This window comes from Rhinolophus hipposideros (genome assembly GCF_964194185.1).
Source record: "Rhinolophus hipposideros genome assembly, chromosome: 11".
In the NCBI taxonomy this organism is placed as follows: Eukaryota; Metazoa; Chordata; class Mammalia; order Chiroptera; family Rhinolophidae; genus Rhinolophus; species Rhinolophus hipposideros.
Window position 1 is genome coordinate 73,106,483 of NC_138057.1, and position 19,295 is coordinate 73,125,777.

The 19,295-nt window shown below is 41.5% G+C and overlaps 1 protein-coding gene across 6 annotated transcripts in view; it reads left to right on the forward strand.

Moving 5' to 3' along the window:
- The window catches only part of RABGAP1 (RAB GTPase activating protein 1), a 149,256-nt gene that overhangs the window by 114,637 nt on the left and 15,324 nt on the right, over positions 1 to 19,295 (forward strand). For all 6 annotated transcript variants that reach the window (XM_081067053.1, XM_081067052.1, XM_081067051.1 and 3 more), the window contains 6 exons: positions 2,070 to 2,144; positions 5,188 to 5,313; positions 5,957 to 6,100; positions 7,860 to 7,901; positions 8,154 to 8,282; positions 19,154 to 19,246. In XM_081067053.1, coding sequence (XP_080923179.1) covers positions 2,070 to 2,144; positions 5,188 to 5,313; positions 5,957 to 6,100; positions 7,860 to 7,901; positions 8,154 to 8,282; positions 19,154 to 19,246 — 609 coding nt within the window. The remainder of the gene's footprint in view (positions 1 to 2,069; positions 2,145 to 5,187; positions 5,314 to 5,956; positions 6,101 to 7,859; positions 7,902 to 8,153; positions 8,283 to 19,153; positions 19,247 to 19,295) is intronic.

The following is a 19,295-nucleotide window of genomic DNA, read 5'->3' on the forward strand; positions in this document are numbered from 1 at the left end:
TATTTCCTGGTCCTAGATTCTTTAGCTTAGCATTAAAGGCATTTTATAATATATCCTGACTTGTTCCCTAAATATTTTATGCTTTAGCCACATTGAACTTCTTGCTGTACTCTGGTTGATTTACTTGTCAAACTTCCCAATTGAGCTGTGACCTTCTCAAGGGCAGGAATCATTTCTTTTGTACGTTAACATGTGTAGCTCAGTGCCTGGCATATAGTAGGTACTCGTTAAATGTTGATGGATTAATGAAATGCCTTTTCTCCATATTTCTATTAGCCCCCATGAACCTTATATTGCAGACGTTTCCCAAATATATCACATACTTTCATGTCTGTAGGCAGTCAGTCATTCAAACTTTTTCATAAACCTGAAAAATCTGCTCCCTTCCATTCTCTACTTAAAGAAATTCAATACATTTTCATCCTAGTACATAATTGATTGACCCATGTGCTGAGCACTTTACACGAGAGGAGTGAGAATAATACATCAACTCTGTGATATAAATATTATGATTATTCTCATCTTACCAATTAGGAATGTAAGTAATGGGCCTAAGATCCAGACCTAGACATTAATTATACTGGGAATTCAGCCCAACTCTGATTAACTCGGAAGCCTGTGTTCTTTCTTAACCAATCAACTGTTGGTTGATACCTCCACAGATACTGGTTAAACTGCTTTCCACAGAGCTGTGTTGGCATATATTACTACTAATGTTTAACACAGTCTGAACAACAGTGGTATTAACACTCGTTAATTTTTACTAATTTGATAAGTGCAGAGTGGTACCTTATTGTGTCATAAATAGACAATTTCTAAGCCCTCTACACATCTTATCTTTGGAAAAGTATGTTTCTCATTCTGTAACCCTCTCATCAGGTAAGCTTTGATGAAATGGGGTAGAATGGGATTATATTGAATTCTACTTGAACTTAAGGAAGCATGATTTATATATATATATATATATATATATATATATATATATATATATATATATATATATATGTATGTATATATGTATATGTATATTTTCATCTAATAAGCATTGGCATAACATTTCGCTAAGTTTTCTGAATTCTAAACATACCCAATTCTAAATTGCTTTCTTGGGATCAGTGACTTGGCACAAAAAAATAAGTGGAGAATAAAGGGAGTTTCTCTAGAAATAAATTTGTCAAACAGGAAATAGCATCTTGAATCTATAGGAATTCCCCTTTCCACCACAGCTTACATGAGAACTATAAATATTAATCATAAAAACAAGACTAAAAAACAGCTAAAGAACCACAAGGAATGTTAGATGTCAATATTCTGTTAAAGATAGTGCTCAGAAGTGATGGGTAGTAATCATCTGCTGCCAAGAAAAATACAAAATAAGAATTCCAGAAGAACCCACAGATGGTTTCAGAGTAATTCCTCTTATCAGAAAAGTTATTACTGACATTGTGGAAAGAATTGTGTTTTGGCATCTTTGCCAAAAGACTTTTTCCCAGAAAGAAATATGAATACCATTAACAGTGTGTAGTGAGTGCTTGCTATATGTGAGGTGCTGGCTAGGTTGAATAGGACATCACTCCGGCCCCTAAGAACCTCACAATCTAGTGAGATGGACATTTAAAATGCAGTGTGGTTAAGTGCTATAATCACCATACATGTGTAACAAATACCAGAGAAGTACAGAGAAGAGAGGGATTTCTGGGGACGTGAAATACAATATATTGGGAGCCTGAAGGAAGAGTGTGTTTTTCAGACAGAAGAGGGGGTGGGAGGGAAAGCATGAGAAAAAACAGAGAGATATGACAACCTTTTTTTAGTGCCGAAGTGGTGTTTGCTTAACCTTCCCTGCTCCTTGGCAACAGAAGGTGGTGTGGTTTCATTTATTGTAAAAAAAAAAAAAAAAAAAATGAGATTGGAGAGAAATGTTTGCGTCATTCACTGACCATCAAATTGTCACAGTGGAGTATGGGTCGCATCTTTCAGGTTCTTGTGTTGAAGGTCCTACCGGGTAACAGTGGTCCACCAGTGACTACTTAATTTTCACTTCCTGTGTTTGTTCCCCCCCCCCCCAGGCTTATTCTGTATATGATGAAGAGATTGGCTATTGCCAGGGCCAGTCATTTCTCGCTGCTGTTCTGCTTCTCCATGTGAGTAAAGAGATCTCTCTGATGACTTAGACCTGGCCTGTCTTGGCTTATACCATCCTTAGACTTGAGCATGGTTTTATATTGCCTTCGGCCCGACTCTAGGGCATGGATTTTAACTCTTACATCTGGAAATCTTTTCCTTAATTTAATGTCATCATGGAAGAAAAACATGGTGAGAATAAGTGACAGTGTTAAAAACTAGTACAAGAGTAGGCTTCATTTTTATTGCTGGGATGAGTGATTGGACTCTAGGGGACCTTTTACCTCCTCTAAAGTAGCCACTGTCGTTGATATTTGTTCTGGGATTTATGCTTTGGCTTGGAAAGGAAGCTGACACGTTGGCTTTCTTGAGTGACATTTTATTCATTCATTCAGCAAAGCCCTTTGTCCTCCAGCTTATTGATACACTTTCAGATCCACAGCAAAATTTTAAAAATCTTAAGGTGAACACCCATGTACTCTTCACCTAATTTACCAATGAATATTTTTCCACACTGTTTTCTCCATCTCTCTCTGCATCTTTCTCTTTTCCTCGTTTTTACACACAGACATTTTAGGTCATCATCTCTCTTCAAGATAGTATGAGTTCTTATCATTGACATACACACACTTTTTTTTTTTTTTTTTTAATGAAAAAAATTTTGTGGGTAGCAAACATCAGGATACTTCACTCCTAGAACATCTGTCTCCTAAGGACATAAGCATAACACCACAGGGACATCCAGGCAGTGCCACCCAATTCAGTCTTATACACAGTCCACATTCAGTTTTCCCCAGTTGTTGACTCAGTAAAGTCCTGTATAGCTTTTTTTCTAACCCGATTCAATGAATTGGATTTGGTTGATTTAAGCATTGCATTTGGTTGTCATTTTTCTTTATTCTTTTAATCTAAACTGTCTCCTTGCCTTTTTTGCATATTTCATGCCATTTAACAATTTTGAAAAATTTTAGCAAATTGTCTTGTAAAACGTCCCACATTCTTGATTTGTCTTATCATTTCCTCATGATTCAAGTTAAAATGCTTGACAGATATACCACACAGGTGATGTTAGCAGAGTTTTTGAGCGCCTGTTATAGTCTGTACTGTGCTAGAGATCAGGAAAAATAATGTAGACATGGTCCCAGTCGTGGGTACGAAGTTAGTGAAGCACAGGTTTACCGTTTTTAATGTCAAGGGCACTCTGAAGACATAGTCATAAAATGTATGATGCAAGATTAGGCCTCTCTGGGGAGGTAATCTTTAATAATTGACAAAAATGTGTGTGTGTGTGTGTTATAATATGATGATTTGATACACTTATACACTGTGAAACGACTATCACAAGCTGATGAACACATCAACAGGTAAAGTTTTTAAAATTTTGTTTTAGTTAGATGTTATATCTCAAAGTCTCACAAGCCTGTGTGGTTTGTCTTTGTTCTCAACTTCAGTCCAAGGACATTTATCCCCATAATAAGTATCATAAGCCCTTTAGAATGGGTTTCCCCGTGAAATCTAGTGTCTTAATCTGAGCTCTGTGCTGCTTGCCGTTGTGTTAAGATAAATGTTTGTTTCAGAATGAGTGCAGATGTGCTGCGTAAGGTCAGAAATGCCCTCTGGGTCAGACCAATCTCCCTGAGCATGTGCAAGAGTGAAAGTGCCTTTCACAACAAAAGCCTTACAGGCCTGGTCCTTGACCCCAAATCCTTACCTTTCCAATAATAATTGGCTATGGTTTTCTCATTCAGTAATTAATCTGTTCTGCTCTTTAGCTCTGCTTTATTCCCAGTGATTTCTGTGCTCCGCCCACCTCATCGTCTTGCTTCACAGAAGCCTGCTCACCTTCTTGACATTTTAAAGGCTTGCTACAGTCACACCAAGCCTTAAATAACATTTCCAGTGCTTTTTTCCTATTTTGAAAACTAGACATTTTGCCAGGTTCTCAGGGAAATATTTTTCCATAAAGCTATGGAAGATGTAGGTATTGTTTTAAGTGGGTAACATCTGTAAGTAGAAGTGAAGCAGGGTTTCTATAGCATTTTAAGTATTACTGAAAGTATTAACTGTAGTACTTTCAGCATTGCTCCAAGCCTTAGAATAGTACGTAAGCTTTTTCTGTAACTAGCTATGTTTTTAACAACAATGAGGAAGAAAAACATTTTTACTAGAATGAAATAACAGCTGAGGAGGTAAAATGATTTAACCAAGGTCTCATGATTTGGGAACGATGAGACCTACGCTTGTGTATCCAGCCTCTTCTACTCAGTTCAAATCCTGTCCTCCCTACAAAGCCTTTTTCTGTCTCCTCCAGGCAGACTCAGGCTTTCTTGTTCTTGTGTTCTCACTGATCTTTCTACCTAAATCATGTTACAGTTACTGTGTACTGGTGGTAAGGGGGCTCCTTGAGCACAGGTAGGGTTTCTGGGTGGGAATTCCCACCCATTCTCGGGAATGTTTTGCGTTTTCCTGTTCCCGAATCCCGAGAAAAGTTGGTCAGGAAATTGGGAAAATCGGCTCCTTGAACCCAGTAATACCCACAATGGGAAATAAACGCACTATTCAGAATGTATCTCTTAGACATCTTTTCTACTTATCGCTAGGGTTTCTGGGTGGGAATTTCTGCCAGTTCTCACGGATTTTTTCGCTTTTCTGTTCCCGAATCCTGAGAAAAGTTGGTCAGGAAATAGGGAAAATCAGCTCCTTGAACCAGGTGGTTGGTAGTATCGGCTGTCACTTTGTGGAAACGATTTATCATGGAGAACAGAAAATTGTTTGTATCCCAGGATTCGGGAACGGGAAAGCAAAACAAATTCCTGAGAATGGGTGGGAATTTCTTCCTGGAAACCCAGGCAAGGAACAGTGTCTGACACAGTCGGCATCATTAAATGTTTCTTGGTTGAGTGAATGAATGTTATAAAACACAGCTGCAGGTGTGAATTACTACATACCACTAAATTTCCTAGTATCCACATAAGAGAATAGAAGGATGAGTTTAATATACTGAGACCACATCTGTATAGGTTTTGTGATTTTTCCCCCCTCCCCATTCCCTGTCTGTTACAGATGCCTGAAGAACAGGCATTCAGTGTTCTGGTCAAGATCATGTTTGACTATGGTCTCAGGGAACTTTTCAAGCAAAACTTTGAAGATTTGCATTGCAAATTTTACCAGTTGGAGCGCCTCATGCAGGTAAAAAAAGAAAAAGAAAGAAAGAAAGAAACCTCATTCATGCATTTGCCAGTTAGCACACAGCACTGAGAAGTGGGCTGATGAAATGGTGCCGGGGAGCAGTGGTGACTGCCATAGCCACCCAGGGTTAAGGACGGGATTTGTTTTGTTTTGTTTTGTTTTCATTTCTCACTGTCTGATGGTGATGCCCAGATTAATAAGGTGTGGGCCTGATGGGTGTGAGCTGCGTTTTCAATCTCATAAACACTCAAAATATCAGATGACTGCAGGGCCCTTTAATTTAGCACAGCAGACTCAGTCAAGAAATATTCTCCAAGGCTCTGAAGCTGACTGGTTAGGAATCTCAGAGCAAAAGTGAAACAAACTTTCCCAAACATTTCATAACTCGGAAAGAAAAACTGTCTTTCCAAATATTTGTCACCATTTGGGGGATTCCTCTTTCTTTAGAGCTAGTTTGTGGACTGGAGAAGAGAGCCGAGAGCCAGTTTAATACCAGATAAGTGTTCTTCTGAGCACTTTAGAGGTTTTGAGAAAAACAAGGATGTGACTTTTGGGGTCTCTTTCTGTCAGATTTATGAGCCTCCTGGGTGGAAGCCAAAAACAGCTGCCTCTGTGCCTAAAACTAATTAGTTTGCTCTTGCAGGAGTACGTTCCTGACCTGTACAGCCACTTCCTGGACATAAGCCTTGAGGCACACATGTACGCGTCCCAGTGGTTTCTTACGCTTTTCACCGCCAAATTCCCTCTCTACATGGTCTTCCACATCATCGACCTGCTCTTATGTGAGGTATGCATTGGGGCTGCGTCACTCTGGGGGGCGTTCTTCCCGTGTTAGCTGTCAAAACGGAATGTTTTCTTCTCAGCTATTTGATCTCAGTGTGTGAAGTAAACCTTTATTTCAGGTTTAAGTGACTCCTCTTCTTCAGGCTGAAGCTAATGATCACGTTTTGTTAAAGGTGCTCTCTGCCAACAAACCAACAAACATACTGGACATTTGTATTAGTTAATGTTAGGTTGGACTGAATTTTTGAAGAAACCCAAAACAACAGTGGTTAATAAAGCAGAAGTGGATTTCTCTCGTGAGAAGGTTGGCGTAACCTACCTTCCCTGGAGTGTGAATCTCTTCCTTATGGCTGCTTAGGCCTCTTCGCCACCAAGTTGTATCTAAGCTTGGGAGGCTGAGGGGACGGGAGAGAGTGCGTGCCCACCTTTTAAAAGACTTCCTGGAAGTTCCACCTACCTCTTATTGGCCAGAACTTAGGTACATGACCACACCTATGTGCAAGAGAGATTTTTTTTTTTCAAGCTTGGTAAAAATTAGCTGGGTGGGGGAAGGCTGTTCCTACAAAAGAAAGTAGATATTAGAGTAAATAACAGTCTTTGCCACAGCGTAGTTTTTTTTGGGGGGGGAAGGTGAGTTTAAGAAAAAAATAACTAATTTCAACAATAATACATATTTATTATAGAAAGTGTAGAAAATATCGGCAAAAAAGATTTAAAGATACTTCTAATCCCACTGTCTAGAGGGTAACTACTTTTAACATTTTGGTGTATATTCTTTCAGCCCTTTTTTGTGTTCATATATGTACATGTATAATTTCTATACGGAATATTATGTAATAATACATATATATATATTATAGGTCTATATGTTAAAAAATGTGATTATGCTATATATACTGTTTGGTAACTTTAATTTCATATACTTGGACATCTGTATACAAATCTGTACCATCCTTTTTGTTTAATCTTACCATATGTAAAACAAAACTCTAAGCTTGAAACATTATAAGAAACTTTATAAGAAATAACATTACCAAATGTACTATTATTCTTACTTGCTGTCAGAAATCCCATTATTTGGATATACCATAATTTATGTAAATAGTTCCTAACCTCACATCTTGGAGTTGTCCAGTTTTTCACTACTATGGCCCAATGATATGCTAAGTAATTTCCATAAACTTTTCAAACTGATTAGCTCAGCAAATCCTTGGAAGAAGATCAGTTATGGAAACCGCAGCCCAGAACTTAAGTAGTTTAACTTGATCAACAGATGTTAGTGCCTTTCCTCATTTGTCCTTTGCCCCCAGCACTCCAAGAGTGATTAGATGAAAGAAGGCAGACGGGGGGAGCCCTGACTGGATTCAGTTCTGGATGTGGGGCTCACAGACAGACTGACAGCTGTACTTGGAGGGGGGCAGCACAAAATAAAGACGTCCACCAGAACTTCACAGCTCTGTGAACCCGATCACAGCTCTGTGAGCCTCATGTTTCGGTTTGGAAGCATAGAATGCTTTGGAAAAGTGTTCTTCTTGCTGAATGTGAGAAGAGGGCTAGAAAAGCTCTTCTTGCAGAAAAATGGGAGACTGGGTCGGCGTTAAGTGGTTCTCAGTGGTGGCTCTATAATTTTTATTTTCCAAGTTATTTTTAAGATACTCCATTTTATAATTAACTTTTTACAATTTCTCTATAATTGTGGGATAAAACGGCTTAATAATCCAGATATAAACACTGAAAATGTTCTTTTGTGTTTTCTCTTCTAGGGAATAAGTGTAATTTTTAATGTCGCCCTTGGATTATTAAAGGTACACATTTATTCATACTGAATTATCTGGCATTCTCTGTTCAATTCTTGCAATATCTTGGTCTTAATCTCCATCCTGAGCTGCCACTGTGCTCTAACATTGTCCCTGGCGGTGGATTTGTGCACGTGATTATGGCAAAGGCTCAGAAGTGTCTTCTGGGGATTACCAAGGTGCTGGGATGATGAAATGCTACTTGTGCATCTTCATGGCAGAGAACTCTTTCTATACACGATTGTGTTTTCTTTCTTCAAGACTTCCAAGGATGACTTACTAGTGACAGACTTTGAAGGTGCCTTGAAGTTCTTCAGGGTTCAGCTTCCTAAGAGATACCGCTCAGAAGAAAATGCAAAAAAGCTAATGGAGTTAGCTTGCAACATGAAGGTAAAATCGTTTTTGCGTTAATTTAGATTTTTTTCCAGTTAATATCTCACTATTCCTGATCAAATGATCAACATTTATAATACATTAATAATAGTTTTCGTTTGTGTTCTGTAATTATTTCCAAATATTTTCATATGTATTATGAGGTATGAGGTATATTCTGTGCATTAAGTCTCATGGCCTCTCCCAACCTTTCAAGTCTAGGAAAGGTATTATTATCCTTTTGAAGACAAACCAAAACACAAAAAAGTTGTAGCCACCTAGAGTCATGCATCTACTTAGTGGCAGAAGTCAGGTTTCATGGTTTCTACTATGCTATCCTTGTACTTTCAATATTTGTTGTGATGTCAGAAATTCCCTAAAATGAAAGTACTTATACATGAAGGAAACAACTCAGTTTTTTCACTTCCAATGGAATTTATGATTTGTGCAATTTTTTTAAGGTAAAATAATGCATTAGGTTGGTGCAGAAGTAATTGCAGTTTTTGCAGTTATTTTTAACCTTTTAAACTGCAACTGTTTGTGCACCAACCTCATAGGGTCTCCTTCTGTTCATGTTAAAATAAAATTTCGTTTTTATAGAACACGGAAAAGTAATTAAAGGAGTTTAGTTTGGGATTTTCAGGTAGAGGCAAATGGAGACAGAAGAAATAGTTGCACTCAGTTCTTATTGGGTACATAAGAGACTCCTGGCACATTTACTTTATGTGACTCTGAGGGCAGAACTGGGATTAGCGTGTCAGGGCGATTGTGGTGGGGGAGAAGCTTCACTGTCCAGTGAGTAGAGCTAGGACTTGGCATGAGAACAATCCGAATTCAGCGTTACCTCACGTAAGGTACAGTTTCCTCATTTGTAAAGTAGCATTGGACTTCTGATTCTAGCTCTGTGTCCGACTGAGCCAACTCACACTACCCTTTTTTAAACACTTGGAGATGCTAAATAAAATACAACCCAAGAAATGTTTAAATACCTGGATGAACTTGAAAGAAAAATGAGAAATTCCCAGGTAGTTGAAACACAGTAGCTCAAAGCTAGTGTGTGTGGATTGATAAAAGAAGGTCCCAAGGGATATGGAGATGAGGATTTTAATGCTCATACAGACAGATGTACGATGTGAGGCAGCTGAAAACTGTAAGCTCTGCATAAGTGAAGACCTTGCAATGGCTGCTGTGTCTTGGAAAGGGGAGATACGAAAACTACCCGCTAACCCAAGAAACAATAGAACTCATAAGACTAAATGAATGGGGGATTTTTCAAAAAAAAAAGGGGGGAACTAGAAATGAAAATAATCATTAAAGTTATCATTCCAAGTAAAATGCGACCTACTTCACAAATATTATGGATCACTAATATGCTTGGCCACGTGCCAGGTGCTGTTATGTATGAAGAGTAACGCAGTGTAGGTACAGTGCTGATCTTAGGGCATGGTGACTAGTAAGCGCTCAGGAAATGCGGGCCACTACTGTGATTATTTCCTCTCTGGCTTTTCAAGCAGATATAAACCCTTTTCAGTGACATTTTCACAGATGATGGGTTTGTACACAAAGCAGAGAACCAGGTGAGCTCTGAGGTTCTTCGAGCCAGTTTCCCCACCTCAACCTGGCTCAGCACATTGGAGGATGCTGCCTCTTACTTGCTTATGATTTCTTCCTTCCAAAACCTGTTCCTTTCTCAGTGTCCCCATTTCAGTTCATGGTGTCTGGTTACTCAGGCCAAAAAGCTTGACCTCATCCTGGACTTCTCTTTCTCTCACATCACCTCTTCCTTTTGCACATCCAAGCCCTGTCATCAGAATATATCCTGAATCTGATCACCATCAGCTCCCTTCCTCACCAACACCCTAACCATCGTCATCACTTCTCTCCTGAAATCCTCCAGTGCACGCCTTGGTCTTCCTGTTTCCACTGTGGTCTCCTCCAAGGCTTTTCTTAGCCCATCTCTCATTTTCTGAAAACTCTCATGGCTTCTCAGCTCGGAAGAAAACTGGAGGTTTTGCCTTTGCGTATAAGGCCTGGCACCGTCTGCCCTCTTGCCATCTGTCTGATTTCATCTCCTGCTGCTTTCCCCCCTTACTTACTCTTTCCACTGCAGACACCCTGGCCTCCTTGTTCTCCAGCAGGCCTTTTCCTGGCTGGTCTCTGCCTGTAACTTGCTCCTCAATGTCTGTGTGGCTTCACTGTTAACCTCATTCAGTCTTAGGCTCAGATATCATGCCCTCAGAGAGGTCTTCTCTAGTGACAGTGTCGAAAATAGCACCTCCTCCACCCCTTATCTCCTCCTCCTGTCTTATTTTCCACGTATCACTTATCACTACTTCATATCATTTTATGTTTATTTGATTATTAATCCCCCCCCACACACACACATACACAAACACTGGAATTATGCCTATGACACAGGGGACTTTATCTCATTTGTTTACTCCTGAATCTCCAGCACAAGAACAGCATCAGGCGTATAAATATTGGTTGAACGAGTGAATAAATCAATATGTTGTTGAGTTTCTACCAAGTGTTTTACAAAGAAGAGTTAACAAGGATTTGGGTAAGGCTTAAAAACATCTTCCGAAGATTTTTACCTTTGGAGTTTTCATTAGCTTGAAACACTTTAATGACATATGGATCTTTTATTTCCATAGTCCAGGTGGGAGGTTTCTGATGTCTTTTTTTCTTGCCTATGCTTTCAAGGCGTTTAGGCAGACAAAGCTGCACAGCACACACATTTTGTGCTTAGGTACGTAATTCCTTCTGGCCCTGGAGAGCTCTGCATGGCTGGGGTGCACTTTGGGTGATTCTCCTACTTGCACATGGTTTTGGGTGAGAAAGATAGTAGTTTTTCTTAAAATTGATTCACAGTATGGAAAGCCTACAGATTCCCCAGGACATGAGAGAATGAGATTTTTCTGCTAAAAGGTGGGATGTGATATGGACAGTTTAGTTAGTGATGGTCAGTTGTATTCTGGCAGCTATACTTAAGACCGGCACATATTAAGGGAGATAGAAGCAATAGCAGAGCTAATTATCGGCAGTGAAGCTCAGTCACAGTGGTAATTTGCCAGCTCAGAAATAAGAAAATCCTTGGCAAGCCCTGCCATTATGTGGGCTACCTGAGGAAGGAGTGTCTCCGTCAGCACAGGGAGTGCCTGTCATCATCTGGGGATTTGGAGCCCGCTAGACCTGGAAACGGGGTTCCTACTGTGTGGCTGATGTGGAAACTAGCTTTTGAACTTTTGGGTGTAGAATTTAGAAATGAAACGTTGGCTCTGTAACTCACTGAAATGCCATTCCTTTATGGTATAAAGAAATGCCATCCTTTAATTTTTTAGAGACGGTGGCTCATTTTTGAAAATTCTACTTCCTGATTTAGGTGGAAATTGGACATTCTTTGCCTCACATGCCAGTCCAGGAAGCAAATACCTACTTTTGTTGTTTTTGTTGTGGTTTAGCAATTATAAAGTTGTAATTTCTGGTATTTGTTTTGTTTCTGTCAGTATCTCATTTCTCCCTCACAGTACCCTCTGAGGTAAGTTAGGGCAAATCAGGCGTGGAAACTGAGGCTTATAGAAGTCAAGTGACTTACCCAGCTGGTACTGGCTGGGCAGTGACGAGCCCTAGTGGAATCCAGCCGGGCCTTCTGACTTGACCTTCCCAGTGCTTTCTTTCCACTCCGTCGCATTGCCTCTTCTCATTGCAGAAGTGCAGCAGGAATAAATCTGATGTAGCAATACCTGAAACGGCCATAAGATGGTGTGTTATTCAAAAAGGTCCGTGTTCCTGCCTGTGCCTGAGTCTTCCTTTTCTCTGTAAACCTTTCTCTGTGTCAGTCGTTACTTGCCTCTCTTTACTTTTCTCTCTTTACTGCCCTTTTACTTCTCCACTTCTTCTCCCTCCTTCTCCTTAGTTTATTATGGGACTGAAATATTTATTTTATGAGGAGTTTCACATCTCCTGCTACTAATCTAAAAGTTAACAACATACATCCAAACTAATTTAGCCGTCCGTTGAGCTTCTCTTCCTTTATGGGTCAGTGTCCTGAGTCAGAAAAATTGTTTCCACTTCTGATACAAGGTCTAAAAGGAATTTCACATTCAATAGATTGTCCCAGGAATTTGTGTGGAGTCTTAGGAGCTCCACAACCCTTTCATATTCATAACTGTGCCATGCATTGTCTTTAAAGGAGGGGAAATGGGGAGGGAGATCATTTTTAGGTCTTTAAAATTTTTGATTCTAGAAGTATATGAGAGCAATTGGTTTTTTGTATCTCTAAAGGGATTTTTTTTTTAATCAGTCATACTTTTCTGTCATCCTTTTTTTAAAAAAGATTTTATTGGGGAAGGGGAACAGGACTTTATTGGGGAACAGTGTGTACTTCCAGGACTTTTTTCCAAGTCAAGTTGTTGTCCTTTCAGTCTTAGTTGTGGAGGGGGCCATTCAGCTTCAAGTTGTTGTTTTTTCAGTCTTCGTTGTGGAGGGCGCAGCTCAGCTCCAGGTCCAGTTGCCGTTGCTAGTTGCAGGGGACACAGCCCACCATTCCTTGCAGGAGTTGAACGGGCAACCTTGTGGTTGAGAGGACACGCTCCAACCAACTGGGCCATCCGGGAGCTCAGCGGCAGCTCAGCTCAAGGTGCCGTGTTCAATCTTAGTTGCAGGGGGCGCTGCCCACCATCCCTTGCGGGACTCCAGGAATTGAACTGGCAACCTTGTGGTTGAGAGCCCACTGGCCCATGTGGGAATCAAACCAGCAACCTTTGGAGTTAGGAGCACGGAGCTCCAACCGCCTGAGCCACCAGGCCGGCCCTCTGCAGGGATTTTAGAGAACAAGTCAGATGTGTGAGGCTAGTTTAGAAGAAGCAGGAATCATGCTAAAAGAGAAGGCTCAGTGGGTCGCTTAGATCAAACCCGAAGACTTGACCCTTTTGTTGTAGAATCCTGCGGAAGATGAAATGGAATTTCTGAACCATTGTAAAACGTTGGACTTTGTTATTTCGAATATAAAGCGAAAGTGCTAGACCTCAGATTACCTGTGAGAAAAGACATTATTCAAAAATCAAATAGCAGTATCTCCAAATTAATGTAATCCTAATCATTTGCTATTTGGAGAAACAGAAAACCCTTTGGCATTTGGCAATATTTGCCCTCGGGAGATATTTTTTTTTCCCCATGAGCTAAAAGCAACACTAGTTTGAATTTCATTCTGTGCTGCGATCACTTGTGTGTGTTAGGATTTTAAGCTCTGTCATTGCAGTGATGTCATCAGCTTTTTCCTATATGTTCACAGATTCTTCCAATGTGTACACATAGTGACTTAGTCCTTAGTGACCACATGAGGTCATTTTACAGATGTGTATACTGAAGCTTAGAAAATTGAAGAAAACTCCCGAAGGGTATAAAGTTCGTAAGTGATGAGTTAGGGATTAGATCGCAGGAATTTCAGACACTAAAGTCAATGCTTATTGTCAGTGTGCTTTACTGTAAATGAAGGATTGAATGAATAGGATAAGAGACACTTGTATTGGCCCATTTTTTGGTGACATTTGTCATATTATGATGGGTAACTTAGTTTCTGTGTCAGTGCTGAAACTTACTTTCTCTGTACTGTACCTAAGTTCAGTTTCCTTTATTACTAGACCAGGCTGTAGTTTGGCTTCTTACCTTCTAGAATTAGATTTCATTGCGAAACTTCTGCATGGCTGCTGTTCCGACATTTTGCCAGTGCTGCAAGGACAGCAGTGGTCACTATGTTCTTACTTTATTGTAATAAACTGGTTTCCCTTGGCCCTTATCTGTGTTTGGGCTCCCCGCTACTGACTTGCTTCTTGCATTTTACAAAAATTCTCTGATAGTAGAACCAGAATGCCTAACCTATTAGTGATCTTCAGACAAGTCACTTTACCTATGTAGGTCGCAATTCCCCATCAGTAAAATGAAGGTGATAATCCCTGCCGTGCCCGTGTCAGAAAGTTATTTGGAGGATTGAATAGAATAGTAGGTGTCGAGGTATCTTGTTATCTGGATAGTCCTGTGTACATTTCAGGCTCTTTTAATTAATAACTGAAAAGTGAAGTTCTTGCCCCAAGCATTCTCAAGAAGGGAGATGGATGCGGGTCAGGTTTCTTTATTTAGCATTGAGGACCTTGGGTCAGAATCTCCTGAATGAGCAGGACTTCCTCCTGCCCGCCTGCTCACGCACACAGCTGCTTTCAGCCGCGCCACATAGAGCTGTTGACATTCCGCCTCCCACCTTCACTGGACTCCTATGACTCCAGCACAGCAGGCATTCTGACCTTTGCAACAGTTTCTTAAGCCAGCAGCCTGTTTCCTTCTCTTCTGTGTTAAATGGACTTTGTTTAGTGGCTCATTGTTTGCAGCACATGTTCTGAGGATAGTTGGGCCTCTGATTCAGGCCAAGAATGCAGATGATAATAATAATAACAAGTAATAGCTACTCTTCATTAAAAAGACCACACTGTGTGCCAGAGATCTTCTGAGCTCTTTATAATACATGCTTTATATCATGTAATCCTCATAATAGTAGCCCTCATCAGGGCTGTTGGGAGTGTCACAGGTGAGGAACCTGAAGCTGAGACAAGGCAGCTTGACCTTGGGCATCTAGCAGCTTGTCAGCAGAGCCAGGATTCAAGTCTTGGTCTGTCCACCTGCAGACTGTACCACCTCACTGCCCCCCAAGTCCGCAGCCACTCTCTTTCTCCATCTGTGTGGGCCTTGATCAGGGACCACCTTTTCCAGTGCCTGTGACAGATTGATAACAAGTGAGTGAGCATGGGGAGGCATTTAGGACTAAATTTGTACTTCCAGGAAAGTAGGAAACTGGCCTGTTCCAAGTCTCTGCTTTCTAACTCAAGGTTTCTTAACCAGGGACTGTGGAGGGGTCTCAGGGAGCCCACGGGTCCTCTGAAATGGTATGGAGAACGTTTTATTGCTGGGATGGGGTGGGGAGGGGTAGGGTGAGGCAGAGCTGGCTTCTGTCCTCTTTTATGGGGACAGTGTTTTTCTGGGAACCATGGCTCTCAGGAGACTCTCAGAGCGGTTCTGTTCCCAATAATGTTAAGAACCCCTGTACTAATTGCAGTGGAGGAAAAAGTTGGTTTTACCTAAATTACAAACTCCCTCTTATCCCAGGAAACTGTTAGAGTTTTTAATCCCCAAAAGTACATTTAAACAGAACAGAGTTCAAATTTAATCCTCTTTGACGACAAAAATACCCCTGTATGTCAAGCTGTGATTTCCACAGCCATCTGATAAAAGTCAGCCAACAGTGGGTGTGATTCAGAGCTCTGGGGCTGATTCCATAGCTGTCCTGCTTCCTGAGTTCAATTAAAATGTTAGTGGTGTAAATAAGAGACAGACAAAATAAGCCTTGGACCTTTAAGAGTGGGGGCTATGTCTAAGGTATTCTTGAGCTTACTGTGTGCCAGGCATCAGGCATTGGCAATGAGTAAAGTTCTCGTGGACTTTGCGTGTTGTGATTTGCATACATCTCTGTATCACCAGTGCCCAGCAAAGAAAACTACACGTAGTCACACTCACCTGGTGGGTAAAGAAACGTCCCTGCTGCATCCTGATTAGGTTAAAGGAAGGCCATTGGTTTTCACTTGTTCAGCATCTGTTTATGGGGTCTGGATTATGTTCCAGGTGTTGAGCTGGGCACTGGTAAGCAAAATAGATGTGGCCTGTTTCCTAGTGGGAAGACAGACCATCAAGTAAGCACATAAATAAATCATTGATCTTGGACAGGTGCCATGAGGAATTGACTGGATACTCTGAGAACATATAACTCATGCCCTGTCCTGAGAGAGGGCAGAGGGCATCAGGGAAAGGGCACTAAAGAAGTGATGTTGGAGCTCTGATCTGAAAGGTGAATGGGGGTGAAGCCCGTGTGGGATTATCTAGGGAGGGACCAGGCTCACAGTGTACGTTCATTTTGGGTGCCATTTCCATTCATGAAAGAAGAGGGGGTCTGTTCTTACTGATTAATTAGCAAGCATTTCTGGCACTCTCTATGTGCATGGGCAGCGGACAGTGATGAGTAAGACACAGCTCTGACCTAGAGAAGGCATTGATAACGGGGTGCTGGTCACTCCTAGGTGCAGCCGCATATGGAGGCGTCAGTTGGTGCTTTGGCTGCTGGTACCTCTCAGTTCCCCATTGAGGTATCAGGCATTAGTGTTTCTCACAGAGTCTGTGCCTCAGAGGCGGCCTGAATTAATTGCCTCCGGTTTGGAGCCACCCATGCTCCACAAGTCAGGATCAGCTGCCAACCCAGTATAAGCAGGGTTGTTTTTATTTTTCGTTTGTGGTGGGGCTGGGGGGATAAGATGTTTAAGGGAGGGAGGAAAAGAGGGAGAGACTGAGAAGCACTGAGGCTGAGGAATGGGAAGGGAGCTGGTAAAGAAGTTAGAACTCTGCACCAGCAAGCTCTGCGGAAGACGGTGGAGCTTTGTTTGGGTTCAGTCCTGCAGGGTGACCCCTGAGGACTGGTTTAGAACCACATGGAGACTGTCATCTAGAGAAATGAGCAAGGCTATCTTAGAGAAGCCCGGAATAATTAGGAGAATTATTTTTTAAACAGCATTTATTTTGCTTAGTTATAAAAATGATTTATGCTCAATGCACAACACTTGGAAGACATGGGAAACATAAAGAAATGCCCATATTCTATCACGAAAATGTAAGAAGCAAATGAGGTAACATGTGTAAAGGGTCTGGCAATTCCTCAGGGGCTCACTGTTAACTGTCATGACAGTGCGGGGAGAGAATCAGCCCTTTTGCTCTGAGAGCGAGGCATTTACGTGTATAAGGGATAATGAAACGTAGAAGAAATTATGTTGTAATTAGTCGTTTAAAATGTGTATTTATGGGGGGAAATGTTCATTCTTCCTTACCCCAGTATGAGAATGAAAAGTTACAGAATCCTGAAGATTTGGGAGAATGTTTTGTAGGATTTGGTGTCAGTTCTTTTTTAACTTTTTATGAAACACTAAGGGGAGCTTCATACCCACTGCCGTCCTTGTCACTCACCCAGACTGACAGCAGAGAGCTGTGGGAGGAAGTGTCTGCTGCCCGCAAGCCTTGTTACTTCCTGTCCTCTGCTATCGATCGCTTAGGATTGTTTATAAATCTACTGATCACACAGATGTTTTATTTAGGCGCTTTCTTTGTGAATCACATATACGATAAACGTTTACCCTGGCATTAGCCTTAAACCGCAGAAGATCTGAGTTAAAGATGTCACTCTCCCACTGTGGCCTCACCCCAGTGTTTAATGGACATCTTTCTGTAGACTGCAGCCAGGGCATAGTGTGTGTTCTTGGCTACCTCCCCTCTGGCTGCAGCCAGACTCCAGGAAGAAGTTCTGGTGGAGGCCGACCTGTACCTTCCCGACAGGTGCAGGTGTCCATAGAGGCAGGGGCCGAGGGACAGCAGGCGGCGCGACTGAGGTGCAGAAGGAATAGCGCAGGCGCTGACACCAGCATGCTGCAAACTGGGGCCGATCCCATCCCCTTTTTTAGTCTCAGTTTCTTCGTTTATAAAGTAGGGGAGGTGGACTGGATTAGTTCTGTCTGAGAGTCCTAATTCCTAAATTCCTAAAATTTGTGAGTCAGCAGTGTGGTGCTGGTTATTGAAGCTTTGGGAAGGGATGAGTGTTAGCTTTGTGTCATTCTTTAAATTGCATATATCTGTTTTATCACTTTTCTATTTCTTATATTTTGTAATTTTTAAAAATGTAAAAGAAAGCACCAAAGAAGAATGGGTTAGCAGTTTAGAGGAAGGAATCAAACAAAACACTAAGAGTTGCATCTTGAAGGCTTGCCCTTGGTTATGGTCCAGATTGAAGAAAGAGAGGGGCCAACCAGTAAAAGGGTGCGGCGGCGGGGAACCTGTTAGGTAGTAGGAGAGCTAAGAGAATAGAGCGAGAAGAGATTTCCTAGAGAGAAGAGGAGTGGCTTGGTCATGTTAAACATGAAGTCAAGGAATTTTGAAGTCTAGTTGGGGAGAAGTAGGACCCGCTGGTTGGTGTGAGGGTACTTTCTGTGGAGTAGTTAGAGCAAAAGCTTGATTTAGAGCGAGGAGAGAGAGAGGCCTTGAAGCGATGGAAGTGAACAGTATAGACCTGTGGTTTGCAGTGGTTGCTTAAGAAACGCTTGAGAGAAAGAGGGCAATAGTTTGACAGGATGGAAAAGCAGCTAAGTGGAGTGGTCAGGAGAACTGTGTTTTTAAGGACAGAGAGAACAGTGCCTATTTGAAAGCAGCACAGGAGCTAGCAAACAGTGAAGGTAATAGGTGGCAGGATAGTGAGGTGGCTACAGCTTGGACTTCGGATGGAATTTAGCTGCCTGTGTTCAAATCCTAGATCTGCCAGTCCCTAACTGAGTGACGGTATAAGGAGTGACATAACCTCCTTATACCTCAGTTAACTTACGTAGAAAATGAGGATAATATTGTACCTTGCAGAGGTGACATGAGGTCACAGATTTAAAGCACCTTGCAGCAGTGCTGGTATGTGCTAAATAAATGGTGGGGGGGGAGGGGGTTGGTGATGATGGTGGTGGTGGTGATGTTGATGGTAGGACCCAGAACTCAGATGGGAGAGGCTGTCTATCTGTAGGGTGCTCATTCTAAGACTGTTAGTGAAAACCTTAGGGATTTGTTATCCCCAACAGACCCCTGGACACAGTAGTCATTAAGAATTTCAGAAAACATTGTGATGATTTCCCTCCAAATACAGGAGACACCACTTCCATAGTCCCTGGGGATGCCCTGGTCAGCAGAAGTCTTGGTCTTCAGTGAAGGCCCTGAAGCACCCACCTCTCTCTGATTCTGTGTAATTTTTGCCGTGGTTTGTCCTACAGATTAGTCAGAAGAAGTTGAAAAAATATGAAAAAGAATATCATACCATGAGGGAACAGCAGGCCCAACAGGAAGACCCCATCGAGCGATTTGAGGTTGGTTTGCTTATGGCCTACATGACGTGGAGAGCTGTCAGCCTTTCAT